Raw genomic sequence first — 20,219 nt, 5'->3', positions numbered from 1 at the left:
GTGCATTACTCAAGTGCCCTTCACAACCAACTTGGACAGTAGACCTCATAGTTGAGGTACACTTTCTCTGCAAAACTAACATGTGGATTGCTTACTTAGGCCAGGTCTACACTACAAAGTTTTACACTACGAAGTCAGTCAGGAGTGTGATGAGACGGATCCTTGTCTGACGGAGCTGTGCCAGCAAGAGCCCTTAGTATAGAGGCAGTTAACATAGCAAAACTGCACTTTTGCTGGTATAGCTTATTTTGTTCAGGGGAGCTGGAATAAGCTATAACAAAAAACACAGTATTGCAGCAGAAGGTGCATCCACACTAGGAGTGTTTTGCTGGAATAGTATACTGGCACAGCTATATTGGCAAAGTGCTCCTAATGTAGGCCTGTTCTTAAATTCTGGTATAAGCTCTGGAAGATGCTGCTTATCTGTATATATAGCTTGCAGCAATAACAAACACAAGAAAAGTAATAGGTCTTCTATTTGTGCAAGATACACAAACAGAAGGTTATGACACAGTATGACACTGCATCCCATATTCTTCATAGTGATATTATAATGGTATTATAGCATAATTATGATGCATTTTATGCAAGAGGGGTCATGTGAGGTGTCATTGGAAAAGTTATGATTTGCTGAATAGGATTATCCTAATTGTATGCATGTATCATTTTTGTCTCTAAAGTTAGGAATATTGACTATGAATCTGTATTTCAAATCGTGCTTACGCTGGGTGACACCCACAGTTAGCTTTTCTGGTACAACAATGAAGAAGCCAGACAGTGCTGATGGCCCATCAGCAAAGGCAATGGACCCTGGAAGAACTTAACCTTCCTGTGAACATTCCAGACAGCCTGTAAGCAATGGCTGCTATGACTCTACATGTAACCAGGCCAAATGATTCTGGACTCCATCTTGTGAATGCTGGTGAAAGTGCAGGCTGGAGGGCTTTGCAGCTTGTCACAGCAGCACAGTGTGAGAGGGAGCCCAGGCTAGTGGGTCAGAGGGCTCAGTGGCACCCCAGTTCCAGTATCTCCTTCTTCTAGATTCCAGGTGTTTCTTGTCATTTGTTTGTCTTTCAAGCCCTAATCCTGAAACTGGATCCACTAACTTCTATTCCAGTGCATCACTGGGGGATCTGGACTTTAGATTGTAAAACCTCAGGGAAAAAGTGACTATACTGAGGTGTGTGCTTTGTCCATGATCAAACACATTCGATTTTGCTTTACAGTACTCTATACGCTACAGTTTATTTTGCAATTTCAACTATGAGGTCTCTCCACCAAAACAAAGTCTGCTATTGTATCTACCCACAGGTGGCTTGGTATTCCCTCACTTGATTATATATATTTAAAAGAGTTTTTAAACATTAGCTAGCTACTAAAAAGTATTCATTTTAAAAATCCTGAACTGTTTTTCTTTTCGTTGAGTATGAACATACAGTACACATATATGCCACGGAAAATACTTCATGGCTATACTAATCACAATGCTGTGTTTATCATCTGTAAAAAAAATACTTGTGAAACAGAATTATTTTTAAAGTATGATTAAAACCCCAAGACAACAGCATTTTCACATGATTGCTGCTTACTGTAAATTGTCCAAATAAACTGAAGTCAACCATGTAACAGTCAACTGAGTTTCCTGAGAGGTTGTGATTCCACCATCTCATTATGTTGATAATGATCTTGAAATGAAGTTGTGAGTTTAAAAACAAATTAGGTCTAACAGCCACATATCTTAAAAATGTAAACACGCAGGAAAGGATGAGAATACTTTGAATATCATTAACTCCCCCTCCCCGCCAGGCACACATCATGTTGTCCTTGTTAGAAAAAGTGAAAAGGCAGCATTTATACTATGTATATGTTAAAACAGATCTAAAAGCTATCAAGTATCTGAAAACAGCATATTCTAGCTTTGTTGTTGTGGTTATTTTGAGGCCTAACTGTTGCCCATATAGTGCTTCTTTTCAAACAAACCATTTTCACCAAGTTAACATGACTGAAGTAATGTGGAAATAACAGCCAGCTTTGGCAAAGTTCTGGCTAACTGTAGACTTCAGCTGTGATTGTTGCCTGAACTCTGCCAATACTTTATTTTATTTTTGTTAACTGCAGCTACAGGCTCCATGACTTAACAGGCTGCTAAAATTTGTAGTAACAGAAAAAAAGTTTTAATAAGATTTCTAATCAAAACTACCTATATATCTTTTACACTTGTATTTTACTTTAACATTTTATTACATATTTTCCAATTTGCTTCACTTACAAATAAAAGCAATAAGAATTCAAATGTTTTAGTCACCAGATAACTGCATTTTATGTATAGCTAAAGACACGATTCTAGCCTTGTGTTCAACAACATATTTACAATTTGCGGGAGAATCTCATGTAATTTCACTCCTTGTGCTTTATTAATTACGTATACAAACTCCCAATGAATTGAACAGTTTATTTATTAGAAACATCCTAAATGAAGACATGTTAGCATGTGGTGTGATAGAGGATATGCCATTGAGCAGAGTACTTTGGAGAGAGAGGACTCATAGAGAGAACCCCATCTGATGGGATTAAGTTTGCTTAGAAATATCAGCAACAGAAACAGACTTACAGAGCCAGCTGCTGCCCCTGAAGTAAAGCTGATCATAAACGTTGGTTCATGTGCATCAAATGTCTTGCACAACTGCTTCTTCATGAGTTCATAGTGATACCAGTAAATTGCTATGGAGATAGAAAAAAAAAAAAAAAAACCAACCAAAACAAATCTCTGAAACCAGAAACTTGCAACAAGCAACATAAATCTGTGTACCAAACACAGAAGAACTAATTCATTCCCCTTCTGTATCTCTTACTCGTCTAAAAATGTTACTGTTTGCATGCTCTTACCCTAAGAATGCCAGAGCAAAGAAAGGGAAGAAAAATCCAAACAAAAACAAAAAAGGGGAAAGAGAGAGAAAGAAATACAGAAAAGGATGCAAATTTAAAAAGAAAAGGAGGGAGACAGAAGAGACTGGGAAAGAGAAAGGAAGAAGAGTACCGGCACAAATCAAAAGAAGGGTACGAAGGAAAGTGGTAGCCCTCATATTTATGAAAGAACTGAATGAGTAGGATACACAACCAACAGCTGTGCTGTTTTTTCGTTTGTTTGTTTGTTTTTTTAAAAGCGACAGATCAAGAGATTGAAAACAGCGTGTATTTATTTGAATGTGTACTATTAGTCATAAATGGCTGAATATGTATATACAGGTAGGTTTATTTCAATGTGCATAATTGCACACCCATACATACTTGTCACACATTATCTAGAGGAAACCATAATTCAATATACTGTTAAAATTAATAGAAAATTGCATATTTCACTTTCACCAAATGTGGTTGTAAAGTTTTATTTCTAAACCAAATTCCTACAGAGTACAAAGGCATTTGCACTTATTGAGAACTAAGTCTACAACAAATTTTCAATTTTAAAAATAATCCATTTTCTGTTAGAGTGAAAAAAAATCTGAATATTTCGTAAAAGGCTGTATACATTCTGCTCTTCCTCACATCCATACTCATAATTCAAAACACAGCCAAAGGGATATTCACTATTACAAATCACTGGAGGATTCTCTGCTCCTTGAAGTCTTTAAACTACGATTTGAGGACTTCAATAGCACAGATATAGGTGTGAGGTTTTTTGCAGGAGTGGTGGGTAAAATTCTGTGGCCTGCGTTGTGCAGGAGGTCAGACTAGATGATCATAATGGTCCCTTGTGACCTAAATATCTAAGAATCTATGAATCTATGAATTCTAAAAGATAGTCTCAATAAAGGTGGTCTCTAAAGTGCCTATTATTCTGTGGGAAACAAAAAAATGTTGATGCTACTTGAACTTGAGGTTTACAGTGACACTGAGTTCATCTTGGAACTTTGCTACACAGATAACTAGACAATCTTTCAAATACTTTGGAAAGGCAGCCCAAGATTTCAGCATAATAGTTCTAAAACTGTTTGAGGAAAACAGGTTTCCTTCAAGTGGGTCACGAGATTATTACGAGGGGGTCGTGAGCTGTCGGCCTCCACCCCAAACCTCGCTTTGCCTCCAGCATTTATAATGGTGTTAAATATATTAAAAAGTGTTTTTAACCTATAAGGTTGCACTCAGAGGCTTGCTGTGTGAAAGGTGTCATCAGTACAAAACTTTGAGAACCACTGAAGTAGATAAAGCAAATTAACACTAGCAGCTCAAAAATCACATATACACCTAACATCTGTGTTGATGGCAGGATTTCCTGTAGGGAATTTCCAAAAAACTATTTCAAACTTCCATGTCTATAGTTAAAAGGATGTTTTATATACAGTTCCAAGACAGATTAATTCTGAAAAATAAAATTAAAATTCTTCCATGCTTGCATGAGGTGATTTACTGGCTCTGGGGTATGCAAATTGAGCGTTGCAAGGAATAGAGACTGAATAAGGAAACTATCTGTTGGTTTTGTGGTTTGAGAGTTTTATCCCTATGAAATGCGATAAAACAAGTTTCCTCAGCCCAGTAGAGAACAACAAGAAGTAGGGATGTGGGAGCAAAAGTGTATTCTGTGACCCTCTCTAGGCAACTTGGCATTTTCTTCCCCTTCTCTCCCTTAGCATATTGTAAATATTTTCATATGAAAAGTGCTCTGCACTAGGTAATCATTACTCTGTTCCAGTATAGCAATTCCTATGTAAGTAAAAAGTAAGAACCTACAGATTATAAAATTAAGACACAACAGGATTTTTTTTTAAATTAATTTCCCTTCATGAATTAACTGAAAAAGTTGGTTACATTTCTATGTATATTTTCAGTGTTATTTCCCATTCACATTTTATAAACAAAAACTTTTACAACACAGAGCAAAGGTTGTCCAGTGCTGCTTTGTGCTGTTCCGTGATGCAGAGAGTGCGTTAAGCTTAACTTAACCCTCTGAAAAACAGGAAATACAAAATTAAGGTACATGCTACCCCTTCAACATGACCTTAACTCTTCCCCCTGAAGATGGCAAAATAGCCACTGGGAATGCTTCAGTTAGTTTAGGTTCCATAATAAAGAGACCTGAGAAACAACTACAATACTGTGCAATTGTTTTGTGTTCCACACGTTTCAACTGTAGCATTTTTTTGCCTCCAATTCCAACTACCGTTCACTGAGTTGGGTGCAGCTGTACTGAATGGAGGTGGGACAAACTGGAGCAGGCTGGCAGAATTGCTGCTGTGAATGATGAGAGGTGCATGTGTACCCTGAAAGATCAACTATGCCTGATTTCAGCACTAAATTCTGTAGGCTGTGGCAGTAGAGGAACATAAAAGCATTTTCTTGTCATGGGGATTGTCATCTGTTTAGTGGCACATATGACAGTGGTCTTTAGGGGCTAGTGAGGAATCAGAGAAGCCAATGTCTCAGAAAAAATCCGCAGGGCAAGAGTGAAGGGGAACTAAAATGGAACCAGATTGCTGGCACTTAAAATTAAAAAGGTCGTAGAGCAGTTTTTAAACTAAGTGCTGCGGGAAAGCCGACAAGTGTGGAGGACCACGTGTTTCGGACAGAGACATTCCTTAGGGGAGGATCTATTAATACAGATTCTCTATGTTCCTGTAAGGAGGAGAGGATGGATAATGATAAAATACAGGTAGGATCTGACAAGAAACTCAAATGAAAAAAAGTCCCATTCAATTATATCATGTAATGGTAGACAGCTGAAAAGTTTTTAAAGTGCTTATATATCAATGCTAGAAGTCTAAATAAGAAGATGGGTGAACTAGAGGATATCGATATAACAGGCATCAAAGAAACTTTGTGGAATGAGGATAATGAAAGGGACACAGTAATACCAAGGTACAAAATATATCGGAAGGACAGAACAGGTCATGCTGGTGGGGGAGTGAAACTATATGTGAAAGAAAGCGTAGAATCAAATGAAGTAAAAATCTTAAATGAACCAAACTGTACCACAGAATCTCTATGGATAACAATTCCATGCTCTAATAATAAGAATATAGCAGTAGAGATATATTACCAACCACCTGACCAGGATGGTGATAGTGACTGTGAAATGCTCAGGGAGATTAGAGAGGCTATTAAAATAAAAAACTCAATAATAATGGGGGATTTCAATTATCCCCATATTGACTGGATACATGTCACCTCAGGACAGGATGCAGAGATAAAGTTTCTTGACATCTTAAATGACTGCTTCTTGGAGCAGCTAGTCCTGGAATCCACAAGAGGAGAGGCAATTCTTTATTTAGTCCTAAGTGGAGCATAGGATCTGGTCCAAGAGGTGAATATAGCTGGACCGCTTGGTAATAGTGACCATAATATAATTAAATTTAACATCCCCGGAAAACACCACAGCAGCCCAACACTGTAGCATTTAGTTTCAGAAAGGGGGACTACACAAAAATGAGGAAGTTAGTTAAACAGAAATTAAAAGGTACAGCGCAAAAAGTGAAAACCCTGCAAGCTGCATGGAAACTTTTAAAGACACCATAATAGAGGCTCAACTTAAATGTATATCCCAAATTAAAAAACATAGTAAGAGAACCAAAAAAGTGCCACCATGGCTAAACAACCAAGTTAAAGAAGCAGTGAGAGGCAAACGGTATCCTTTAAAAAGTGGAAGTTAAATCCTAGTGAGGAAAATAGAAAGGAGCATAAAATCTGGCAAATGAAGTGTAAAAATATAGTTAGGAAGTCCAAAAAAGAATCTGAAGAACAACTAGCCAAAGACTCAAAAAATAGCAAAATTTTTTTAAGTACATCAGAAGCTGGAAGCCTCCTAAACAACCAGTGAGGCCACTGGACGATCAAAGTGCTAAAGGAGCACTCAAGGACAATAAGGCCATTGCAGAGACACTAAATGAATTCTTTGCATCGGCCTTCACAGCTGAGGATCTGAGAGAGATTCCCAAACCTGAGCCATTCTTTTTAGGTGACAAATCTGAAAAACTGTCCCAGATTGAGATGTCCTTAGAGGAAGTTTTGGAACAAATTGATAAACTTAATAGTAATAACTCACCAGAACCAGATGGCATTGACCCGAGAGTTCTGAAGGAACTCAAATGTGAAACTGCAAAACTACTAACTGTAGTCTGTAACCTATCATTTAAATTAGCTTCCGTATCAATGACTGGAGGATAGCTAATGTGACACCAATTTTTAAAAAGGGCTCCAAAGGCGATCCCAGCAATTACAGGCCGGTAAGCCTGACTTCAGTACTGGGTAAACTGGTTGAAACGATAGTAAAGAACAAAATTGTCAGACATACAGATGAACATAATTTGTTGGAGAAGAGTCAACATGTTTTTTGTAAAGTGAAATCATGCCTCATCAATCTACTAGAACTCTTTGAGGAGGTCAACAAGCATGTGGACGAGGGGGATCCAGTGGATATAGTGTACTTAGATTTTCAAAAAGCCTTTGACAAGGTCCCTCACCAAAGGCCTCCAAAAGGTAAGCTGTCATGGGACAACAGGGAAGGTCCTCTTATGGATTGGTAACTGGTTAAAAGATAGGAAACAAAGGATAGGAATAAATGGTCAGTTTTCAGAATGGAGAGAGATAAATAGTGGTGTCCTCCAGGCATCTGTACTAGGACCAGTCTTATTCAAAATATTCATAAATGATCTGGAAAAAGGGGTAAACAGTGAGGTGGCAAAATTTGCGGATGATAGAAAACTACTCAAGTTAGTTAAGTCTAAAGCAGACTGTTAAGGATTAAAAAGGGATCTCACAAAACTGGGTGACTGGGCAACAAAATGGTAGATGAAATTCAATGTTGATAAATGCAAAGTAATGCACATTGGAAAACACAATCCAACTGTACGTATAAAATGATGGACTCTAAATTAGCTGTTGCCACTCAAGAAAGAGATCTTGGGAGTCATTGTGGATCGTTCTCTGAAAACATCCACCCAATGTGCAGCAGCAGCCAAAAAAGCAAACAGAATGTTGGGAATCATTAAGAAAGGGATAGATAATAGGACAGAAAATATCATATTGCCTCTAAATAAATCCATGATACACCCCCATCTTGAATACTGCATGTAGATATGGTCGCTCCATCTCAAAAAAGATATACTGGAATTGGAAAAGGTTCAGAAAAGGGTAACAAAAATGATTAGGGGTATGAATGGCTGCCATATGAGGAGAGATTAATAAGACTGGGACTTTCCAGCTTGGAAAAGTGACACCTAAGGGAGAATATGATAGAGGTTTATAAAATCATGACTGGTGTGGAGAAAGTAAATAAGGAACCGTTATTTACTCCCCCTCATAATACAAGAACTAGGGGTCACCAAATGAAATTAATAGGAAGCAGGTTTAAAACAAAGAAAAGGAAGTATTTTTTCCACACAACTCACAGTCAACCTGTAGAATTCCTTGCCAGAGGATGTTGTGAAGGCCAAGACTATAACAGGGTTCAAAAAAGAACTAGATAAGTTCATGGAGGATACGTCCATCAATGGCTATTAGCCAGGATGGACAGGGATGGTGTCCCTAGCCTCTGTTTTCCAGAAGGTGGGAATGGGCGATGGGATGGATCACTTGATGATTACCTATTCTGTTCATTCCCTCTGGGGCACCTGGCATTGGCCCCTGTCGGAAGACAGGATACTGGGGTAGATGGACCTTTGGTCTGACCCAATATGGCCATTCTTGTTTTACGTTCTAAGTGTGGGGTGGTTTGTGTGGAGTAGTCTCAGTGTTTGCATGTAGGCCAGCTGTTTGTTATGCCTGACCCAAGTTTTGCCTTAGCAAGAGAAAGCATCAGATTTTGTCCAACAGTGCTCAGTTCCTAAGGCATTCTGCAGCATATGGGAGCCTGTTTTCACTGCCATGTGGGCTTGTGGTATAACTTCAGTGTTGCCCCTATCCTGACTCCTGTCTGCTCACAAGTCTCTAGCTCAAGTTAGGTGGCATTTTAAACTCAAGCTAGCTGGCCTGTCGGGGATACGCGTTAAAGTTCAAATGTTGTTGATGCTCAAGCAGATAATGCAGTGGGAACACAGCTACTCTGCATTGCTAATCTAATCACTCTGTGCAGCTCGAGTGTTATTTTACTGTGTAGCGACTTTTACTAAAGCTAGGCTAACTCAAAAAGGGTTAACTAGAGCTAATTCTGAGTGCTAGTATGTGTGTTATTGGTGTGCAGGGGTACTGCTCAAAGAGGCAGAGAAAGTTGTACTGCAGTGGTGGCATGTACCTTACTTTGTATTTCCTGGTGTTCAGAGGATTATATTTAGTCACTCTCCACATTCTGGAAGGGCACAAGGCAGCACTGAACAACCTTAATCTGCGTAAATCAAGTTTTGGGGCAGTTAATTTCCCTGTTTTTAAAAATAAAAAAAAATAAAAATAAAATCTCCATTTTCTCATGAACCACAGCCAAGCTCTCCCCCTCTGAGTCTCTGACTCCTTAGCAGTAATTACCCCTGTCACAAAAGGCACTGGCTGCACATCAATTCTAAATCATCTCCCATCTCTTTGCATGATCATCACAACCCAGTCCTTTCTCCCAGCCCTCCTCCCTATTGACAAGATATAGGGAGGACTCCGCAAGTTAAGTAGCTGGAGAGAAGATGCAGAGACTGACATGAAGTCCCTTACATCTTCCAACCCAATCCTCCAAACCCTCCACCACACCCACAGCTATGCCCATCTCCATGTCCCAGCTGCTCTGAGCCCTTCTTCATCCCTGCTGCTCCACCTTTCTATTTGTTTCTCAATGTCTCTAGAGAAAGGAAGGTGGTGGGGCTGTAAAGGTAGGAAAGGACAGAAGAGTGGAAATGCAGAGAGTCCTACCCCAAATTTGAGTCCAGTATATAGGGAAGTGGCTCTACACATCCATCTACAGCACACGAGGCTCAGAGAGGGGTGAAATGGCCCATTCATCTCAGGGCTTGTCTATGCTACTGCTTAAATCGAAGCAACTTATGTCGCTCAGAGGTGTGACAAAACCACCCCCCTGAGTGACGTAACTTACATTGACTTAAAGCAGTGTCTACATTCCGCTATGTCAGCGAGAGAGACGCTCTCTCGCCAATATAGCTTCCTCCTCTTGTTGAGGTGGAGTAATTATGTCGACAGGAGAGCGCTTCACCAGACGCACTAAACTGAGTAAGAACACCCCCCCAGAGATGAATACAGCCTGAAATAATAGCTCAGAGGTGTGAACTGTTCTATTAATCTCAGTGGGTATTCTCATCCCACCCCCCAAGCAGTTTGTGAGTCTGTGCCATGTACTGAGGATACCTGTTCACATCTCCCCACCCAGACTCAACAGGATGGGCCACTCATCCAAGGTCTCATCACCTCATGTTTCAATTATTGCAGTATCCTTCTCTCTGGCCTTAACAAATCCAATCTTGCCCCGCTCAAATTCATTCAGAATGCTTCTGCAGCGAAGATCACTTTCCTAACCCTTTCTTTTGACCACCACATCCCTCTCTTTGCATACCTCCCATGGCTCCCTCTTCTCTATTGTATCAACTATGAGCTGCTTGTCTTCACTTTCAAGGCTCTTTTCAGGGTTTATCACTGCTCTATCATCTGTCATTCACTATTGAGTTTGACGACACTTGCTTCCAATCAATCCATGATGCCTGCTTCCATCACTCGTTAAACTTTTCAACAAGCACCTTTGGTGTTTTTCCCCATGCTGCCCTTTACACTTGGAAGGTACTCCCAAAAACATCTGCAAAACTACCTCATTATCCACCTTCAAAAACTCTCCTTTGCCGAGATGCCAGCAAAACTCTTGACAACAGTTAGGCTGCTGGTGAGCTGAGACCACTGTCTAGCATGCTGACCAATACTCTCTCATTGTTTCCTTGTACTTCCCATCTGTATCCATGTGTTGTCTCTTGTCATATACTTATTTTAAGCTCTTTGGGAAAGGGACCTTTTTATGTACATGTATGTAAAGCTCCTAGCACAATGAAGTCCTGGTGCATGACTAGGGTTCTGAGGCACTCTGATAATAAAACAAAATAAAAATAAAATAATAATAATATGTGCCTGGGCTTGTGCTGAGCACGATTGTTCTCACCTCCCCACCTGATCTTAGCCCTGTGTACCTATGCCATGCACTGAGAGAGAGTGCTAATGACAGTGTCCTTGGGTTCAAGGGATAGCATTTGTTCTGTTAAACCACCTAGTGAGCATGCTGCACAATATGATTAGATGGTTACAGTCCATTAGAATAAGGCCAAAAATATAAGCTAACAGGAAAAGAGAAATTACATTTGATTTGAAGAAACTGTCTGACCCAGGAATCAAAAGGGATTTTAAAGCCAACTCTCAAATGGATTTCAAGAGTGGTGGGTACTGGATGATGATATAGAAGAACAATGGGCATGCTTCAGAGATGTCTGCAAAGAAGCTGCCACTACTTCACCTGAACCAAGATCAAGGAAAAGGGAATGGATACAGCTACGTGCATGGAAATTGACTGAGGAAAGAAAAGCCCCCCCCCCCCCCCCAAAAGAGGCAAGTACAGGTGACCCAAGAAGAACACCACCTATTGCAATGGCAGTATATAGAGAAAGACAAAGTAGTAAAGAAGTTATGTTGGAAAGACAAAAGAGAATGGCCTGATTAAAAAAGTTTCAGAAGCCAAAGAAGCGTCAGTGAGAGATGACTAAGTAACTGTTTCAGCTATGTAAGCAATTTTTATCCCGGTTCCAGAGTCAGAATTATATCGTAAAAGTGAAAGATGGAAGATTGTTAACAAAAGAAGCAGAACAAAAGGAGCGATAGCAAGAACATCGGACAGGTTTCAGAGTGGTAGCCATGTTAGTCTGTATCAGCAAAAAGAATAAGGAGTACCTGTGGCACCTTAGAGACTAACAAATTTATTTGAGCATAAGCTTTCGTGGGTTAAAATCCACTTCATCAGATGTATGCAGTAGAAAATACAATAGATAGACACACACACACACAGATCATGAAACAATGGGTGTTGCCATACCCACTATAACGAGAGTGATCAGTTAAGGTGAGCTATTATCAGCAGGAGGGGAAAAAAAGCTTTTGTAGTGATAATCAGGATGGCCCATTTCCAACGGTTGACAAGAAGGTGTGAGTAACAGTAGGGGGAAAAATAAGCATGGGGAAATAGTTTTACTTTATGTAATGACACATCCACTCCCAGTCTTTATTCAAGCCAAAGTTAATGGTGTCCAGTTTGCAAATTAATTCCAATTCAGCAGTTTCTCGTTGGAATCTGTTTTTAAAGTTTTTTTGTTGTAGTATTACGACTTTTAGGACTGTAATCGAGTGACCAGGGAGATTGAAGTGTTCTCCGACTGGTTTTTGAATGTTATAATTCTTGACATCTGATTTGTGTCCATTTAATCTTTTAGGTAGAGACTGGCCAAACCGGACAATGTACATTGCTGGCACAATGCCCCTCTGCCATGTACATGTATATATCTTCCTACTGTATTTTCCACTGCATGCATCCGATGAAGTGGGTTTTAGCCCACAAAAGCTTATGCTCAAATAAATTTGTTAGTCTCTAAGGTGCCACAAGAACATCTGAAGTACTCAACCAACAATTCCAGTTGGTGGATGCAAAGAAGGTGAAGAATTAAACATTTCACTGTTAGAAATTTCAGAAGCAGAAACAGAGAAAGAAATTAAGCAGCTCAAAAACAGCAAAGCATCTTGTCAAGATAAGATTACTGCTGAAGAGCTTTAAGTTGGAGAGAATGTGGCAGTACATGAACTTTGTAATATAGCATATGAGAGAAAGAACATTGCCCAGTGGGCTGGAAGAAATGTATCATCTATAAGTTATCAAAGAAAGGCAACCAACTCATGTGTGACAACTGGTGAGGAATAACATTACTTCTAGAACCTGGAAAACTGTTCTCCAGTATACTATTGAACAGAATCAAAAGTAGTCATAAATGAAAAACTGCATAATGAGCAAGCAGGCTTTAAACTGAAAAGACTGTGTGAAGATGACATCATTGCCCTGAGACAATTGATTGCAAAGGGCTTGCCTACCAGAGAGGATTATTCTTAAACGTCATAGATTTAATCAAGACTTTTGAGTGAATTCATAGAGAGTCACCATGGAGAAACAACCTGCGCTTCCTAGAAAAACAGAATCACTAGTCAAGAAGCTGTATGAAGGTTCAAAATGATATGTAAGGACAGAGAGTGGAGAGACCAATTGGTTCGATATCATCACTGGAACAGCAGCAGAGATTGCATCTTACAACCCCTTCTTTTCTGTATTGACAGATCATGAGATGCGAGGAGCAACATCAAAGGAAGATACAGAAGTTATGTGGAGTAGAGGAAAACTTTAAGATCTTGACTTCGCAGATGGCAGTGTTCTGTTGGACACAAATGATAACGCCATGAAAAACACCACTATCAATGTCAAATGTGAGGCTGCCAAAACAGAATTAAGAATCAACCAAAAGAAAATTAAATTCATGATCACTGAAAGAGGAGTCAGCAATGATGGTAACTATGTGATTGATAGTGATAAATATGGTACGGTTAACAAGGTGTATATTTTGGAAGTACAATCAGTGCTGCTGGCCAACTCAATTAGGAGGTGGAAACAAGAATTGGGAATGCAAGTGGAGTTTTGTCGAGATTGGCAAATATTTGGAAAACTGCAGAGATCCACACAAGAACCAAGATAAAGTTCTATAATGTCACTGAGTTACATGCTTTGGAAACTTGGCAAATGCTACAAGCCAACAACAGAAAACTTAACGCATTGCATCACAGATACTTGCGGAGACTACTTGGTGTTCATTGGTAGGATAAAGTAACTATCATGTGTTGGATCGGCCAACAGACTGCAGAGAGACAATAATTCAAGAGAGAAGGCTAAAGTAGTTTGGGAATGTTGTACAGATGCCAAAAAAACATATTCCTAGACAAGCCCTTGACTGGACACCACTTGGTAGAAGATGGGAAAAAGCTCAACAGATAACATATAAGAAAATAATTGAAAAACATGTCTCTGTCATGGAAGTAGACTACAATTAAACAACAAACATTGCACTAGACAGGTGGAAACACTGGGGTGTCTTACTGGGTTGCACAAGAGCCTCTAATAAAAATAAATATAATCAGTGTTTCATTCACAGAAGTATTTCTGAGTAAGCTATAGCTCGCACAGATGTCTTACTGTCTATAAGCAGAGGTACAAAAGCTTTTGTAGTGCAATAACTTGAAATATTTCTGAATTGGTTCTTGGTCCTGTTCAGTAGCTGGTCTCAGTGGCAGTCCATGCTGTACATTTAAGGAAGGAATTCTTAGATCTTCCATTGCTTTGCATCAGAAAAGTTATCAGATTCCAAAAATGTTATTAGCAGCTTATTTCAGGGGGGCCGAATATTAGTAATCCCTTGACTAAATGACTCAGTGACTTGCTTTTCTTTGATCACATTCAGTCCCATTGTTCATGAAATCACTGACAAGCATGAGTTGATTACATTATCCTAATTGCTTATGAGAGTCTTTCACCTTCTCTCTCTTTAATTCTACTTTCCTTTGCAAGATTTCTAAAAGTAAAATCAGATGCTGCATGTAGCTCTTAGAGCACTTTGAAATATTCGTTCTTAAATCAGAAATATTGATCTCTGGACAAAACTTCCAATAAGGCTCCAAAAGGGCAGAATATAGACAGAAAGTAACACCCACAACACACATGCTTTGAAAGTTGCCACGGATAGGACTCAAACTCACAGTACTTTGCGTGCTGGTCAGGTTCAATGGCCATAGCATATCACAGTGAGCCCACTCAGTTACTGGCATCAGGCTGTCTGCAAAGTCTCTAATTTGCAACAGAGACCCAGTCTTGCTGCACATGCATGTTTCACTCTCATTGGCAGATCAGTTTACCTTAAGCTGAGCTGGAGTTACAAACTTAACCCTCAATGACTTTTGAAATATTGCTTCCCCAAAAGGTCAGCGGGTGTCATGCATTAGCTAAATAGATAAATCGTGAGTGAGTGAAATTAGTTTGGGGAGGATCAGAAGTACAGTTTGAACCCTAGCTGTGTGCAAAAAAAAGTTAGAAAAAGCAGGTTATACTGTAAACATTTTTTTTTTAGGAGGACTATATCTGGGAAACTCCTTGCTCAAGTTACCCCAAATTTGAACCTTTAATCTTACCCCACATCCCCATGAGGCACAGCAAATTTCAAGACAGTCCAATTAAGCACATGGATTTTAAAGCACTTAGAATAGTAAAGCACTCTCAACCTTACTTAGAGCCACATGCTATAATGTTATCAAAGTATAAGGAAAAAATGTAAAGGAATTGACAAGCAAGTATTCTCCATAACGCAAACTTTGATGCGAGATAAACCCTTACCTGAGAAAGGTACATCTCTCAGAGCAGTGGGACTCCACCCCCTCCAGAGTGAACGCCAACCCTCTTTGGCCACTGTATTATTGATGTATATACGCAGTTGCTTGTAAGATAATTGGCGAGACTGCATTTTAGTTCTGATCAACTCCAGTGGACTTATTACAGTTAATGAACCCACTGAAAATGAGAAAAGATTAGGGTTCATTAGTAAGACTTAAAAACAGTCAATTCTGTTAATAGAGCAATTTCCCAAATACTAAAAATAATCCAACTTTTCTCCCACCCTATATTTTTCTTTCCTTTCAGCCAAAAGATCAGAGGCTATGTCTTCATAGAGACCTAGGCCTGGTCTACACATAAAACTTAGGTTGACCTAACTGTATTGCTCAGGGCTGTGAAAAATTTTGCGCTCTGTACAATATAGTTAGGTCCACCCAAACCCAATGTAGACATAGCAGCTCTGTCGATGGAGGAATTCTTCTATCAACTTCTATCACCATCTCTTAGAGAGGTGGATTATCTGTAAAGTCAGAAAAACCCCTTCCATCAATCTAGGAAGCATTAACACTACAGCGCTACAGCAGCAAAGTTGCAGCACCATAGCTGTGTCACTAGGGTGTAGAAATACCCCCAGTGTGTGACAAACTGTACTAGTTTGCCGCACACCAACTGGCTATGTGGACAATGCTACCACATACTAAAAGTTCCAGAACGCACACTATAAAACTTTTAGTGCATGGTAGCAGAGTCCCCATAGCCAGTTAGCGTGTGACTAACTAGTGAGCTGTACATTCAACCATGGCTTGCTGCACGCTAGTACCTGGTCTACACTACAAACTTAGGTTGACGTAAGTTGCCTTTGGTCATCCTGTTAGTGCATGTATCTAAACTGAAATTTGTCTCTGGCCAACGTATGCGCCCTGTTATAGTGACTTAGTAAAACCATGTCCCAGAACTGCCTTGAGTGATGGTAGACCTACTGAGATCAACACAGTGAGAGTGTAGACACTATGTGACCTATGTCGACCCTAACAGTTCTCCAGCAGTTGGCCTGCAATGCCCAACAGTGACCACTCTGGTCACAATTATGAATTGCACTGCCACGGAAACCACAAGCCACCACCATCCTTTAAAACACCCCCATATTTTTGAAATGCCTTTTCCTGATTGCCCAAATTCACAAGCACACCTAGCAGCTCTCCCTTGTTGTGTGCAACTGCCCAACCAACCATAACAGCTCTACACACTAGACACGCTTTTGCTGGGAGTAGACAGCAGGTACTGGGTCCCCTGGGCCTGTGGGGAGAAGAGGCTGTGCAAGCACAGCTACAGACCAGCCATAGAAGCGTGGACATCTCTGAAAGATTGCACAGGGGTTGCAAGCAAAGGGGTATGAGGGGGATCAGCAGCAATGACACATGAAAGAGAAAGAACTGCTGTAGAAGTACCACAAGGCCAGGGAGGCCAACCAATAATCTGGTGTGGAGCTGCAGATCGGTCTCTTTTACAATGAGCTGCATACCATGAGTGGCAGAGACTGCACCAGTACCTTGCAGACTACCGTAGACACCCTGCTGGAGCCAGAGCACCCTACATGAACAGTGAGAAGGAGGAGAAAAAGGAGGAGGAGTGGGAAATCATGGGGAGAGGTGTGTCTAGCCATGCCAGGACCTGTTCGAGACTCGACCACAGTCTAGCCAGTCCCACCAGCCGAGTATGGATGAGTCTGATGAAGGGGAAGGAACCTTGGGTAAGTGTGTGCATGTATTTTTTCTTACAGTGTTTAAATGTAAAGATGGTGCCCAGCTCAGCCCCAAGTTAACAAGACACAGGTATCGACTTTTCATTATTTTACTCCTATGAGAAAAGGTAGTGGTATAACAAACAGAGGTAGAGCTGGCATCTGCTTTTCATTCCCCTGTTGAGTTAGATGGGGGAGGGCAAGCACATCTTTTTTTTTATACACATAAGGATGTCCCTTGTATCCTCCTAAGAGATCTTAATGAAATTTTCATAGAGTTACTCTGCAATCCTCTCCAGAAGGTCTCTAGGGATGGCAACCTTTTTTCTTCCTCTGCAGCTGTCAAGGTTCCTTCCCCACTCTGAATTCTAGGGTACAGATGTGGGAACCTGCATGAAAACCCCCTAAGCTTATTTTTACCAGCTTAGGTTAAAACTTCCCCAAGGTACAACTATTTTACCTTTTGCCCTTGGACTTTATTGCTGCCACCACCAAACATCTAACAGATATATAACCGGGAAAGAGCCTGCTTGGAAATGTCTTTCCCCCCAAATCCTCCCAAAACCTATACCCCCTTTCCTGGGGAAGGTTTGATAAAAATCCTCACCAATTTGCATAGGTGAACACAGACCCAAACCCTTGGATCTTAAGAACAATGAAAAAGCAATCAGGTTCTTAAAAGAAGAATTTTAATTGAAGAAAAAGTAAAAGAATCACCTCTGTAAAATCAGGATGGTAAATACCTTACAGGGTAATTAGATTCAAAACATAGAGAACCCCTCTAGGCAAAACCTTAAGTTACAAAAAGACACAAAAACAGGAATATACATTCCATTCAGCACATTTTATTTTCTCAGCCATTTAAAGAAAACAGAAGCTAACACATATCTAGCTAGATTACTTACTAAGTTCTAAGACTCCATTCCTGTTCTGTCCCCTGCAAAAGCATCACACAGACAGAGAGAGCCTTTGTTTCTCCCTCCCTCCAGCTTTTGAAAGTATCTTGTCTCCTCATTGGTCATTTTGGTCAGGTGCCAGGGAGGTTATCCTAGCTTATTAACCATTTACAGGTAAAAGGTTTTTTCCTCTGGCCAGGAGGGATTTTAAAGGTGTTTACCCTTCCCTTTATATTTATGACAGCAGTAGAACACTTCCCCACACTACTCTGTGATTACTTCAGCAGGCACCACTGCAGTAAATAGGCTAGCACAGTGATACATAGATCTCAGTGGTTCAGGGGCCAAATTAGCAATCAACATTACCCAAAAGAACCACAGTAGTGTGAATTTGTTGTTTCATTTACCCTAGTACTATATATTCATGTTTTAACTGTATGACAAGGAGAAATATTTAGTTTATATGAATCAGGAGGATTAACTTTCAGAGGAGAATTGAACTGATTATTTCAGGTCATCCTAGGAAATTTTTCAAATACTCCTAAGTAAAAGTGCCTGGAGGATAAGTTTTTGCTCACATAAGTCTCTTAAAAAATGAGACACTCTCCTAAATGACTTAGGCTGACCTATTGTGCTATATTTATAAAGCTTGACCTGGTAAGAAGTGGCCACCACTACCAGCCCATACATCGCTGCCCCTTTCCCCCCGCCACAGCAGTGCCCAGAGCCCTGGGCCCTTTTAAATCGCCACCGGAGCCTAAGGCAGTGTGAGCCAGGCAGCACGGATGGGCTGGCTGGGGGAGGCTGACCCCCTCAGCCCCGCCCCCTTTCTACCCAAGACCCCGCACCTTCTGGGGCCCAAAGCCAGGCTCCCACACCGGTAAGTTTTCTGTGTTACTTTCACCCCTGGCCTGACCTCAAAGTTAAATATTTTCCCCCTGATTCTTTCTTTATATAGAAAAGCAGCCTTTAACACAAAGATTTTGATGGAGGCTCATGGATTCCGCATATTTATTTTTTATGCAAATGTTTTAAGAGATAATAATAAATTTAGGCCTTAACAATTCAGATTTCATTTGAAACAAGTTTATTTTTAAAAAGAAACAATTATAATTTAAACAACAAAAGGAAAAAAATCTCGATTTAAATAAAAAAAATTCAATTTTTTTGATACTTTCAAAAAGAATCATTCATTTGTATTCACCCTGCTGAAAAGTGCCACACAGGTTGGCAGGTTTTTAAAAAACGCACACACAAAAATATGGGATATGGATGGACCAAGTTGCTCGATGGGAACTTGATCCTTAGCTCCCAGAGGTCTCTATGCCACTCATTTCTTCCCCACAACACATTGCTAAAATTTTCCAAAAGGCACTGAGCCAGATGGTGGCGTATGGCAGGCTGGGATAACTACCTGTGGTGCACTGCACTTTGCATAAACACGACCACCCCTGGTCAGTACATGTAGCACTGCAAGAAACCAAGTATGCAGGAGCATGAAGGATATGCTAATTTTGGTGATTGCATGCCATTGTAACTTGTGTCAACCAAAGATTGAACTGTAGACATGGCCTAAGTCTTCACAAAGACAAGCCCTAACTCTCCCACAATTGTTGCCTAACACCTTGTTTATGCTAGAAAAGGTTTACTGATATATTTAATAATGGCACACAGTCCTAGTAAAGAATAGCTTATACCAACAGAATAATTCTTTTGCCAGTATAACTTATACCAGTTCCCCGAACAAAAGTATTTGGGGGGTGGGGGGAGGGAGAATTACATTTGATTGACATAGATATGCTGGCACAAGTTTTACGTGTGGACCAGGCCTAAATAATTTCTGTTGTACAACCTTCCTTCCTGGTGAGAATAACTTGATCATACACTTGATCCAAAGGCCTAATTCAAGGTCCAAATGGGTTTAAATGTATTTCTATAAATAAATCTGATTTTTAAAATGTCAATTCTTTCATTAATCTTAAATCTTACTTAAAGGTGACTTGCAATAGGGAAAACATGGGCCTGCCTTTTTTCCCCCTTTTTGCTTCTTTGTGGTGTATAAAAGACAGTTTAATTTTAAATACCTTTTCTATTTGTTTTGTTGACTTTAGAAATATAAGGAATATCAAGTCTGGCATTCCATTTGTTGGAAGACTCGGATCTCAGATATGTACACTGAGAGTTCTCTCACCCCTTAACTGAAAGAGCACAGAGT

General features: G+C 40.0%; 1 protein-coding gene across 3 annotated transcripts in view; it reads right to left on the bottom strand.

The window, feature by feature from the left end:
- SLC25A40 (solute carrier family 25 member 40) overlaps positions 1-20,219 on the bottom strand; it is a 91,243-nt gene that overhangs the window by 43,533 nt on the left and 27,491 nt on the right. For all 3 annotated transcript variants that reach the window (XM_027829019.3, XM_043541261.1, XM_007066720.4), the window contains 2 exons: positions 15,371-15,544; positions 2,612-2,721 (listed from right to left, as the gene is read on the bottom strand). In XM_027829019.3, the coding sequence (XP_027684820.2) occupies positions 2,612-2,721; positions 15,371-15,544 (284 nt within the window). The remainder of the gene's footprint in view (positions 1-2,611; positions 2,722-15,370; positions 15,545-20,219) is intronic.

The sequence above is a fragment of the Chelonia mydas genome, chromosome 2 (assembly GCF_015237465.2).
Source record: "Chelonia mydas isolate rCheMyd1 chromosome 2, rCheMyd1.pri.v2, whole genome shotgun sequence".
Taxonomy (NCBI): domain Eukaryota; kingdom Metazoa; phylum Chordata; order Testudines; family Cheloniidae; genus Chelonia; species Chelonia mydas.
Note: the sequence above shows the minus strand (reverse complement) of the source record. Positions and strands in the feature narration are given on the sequence as shown.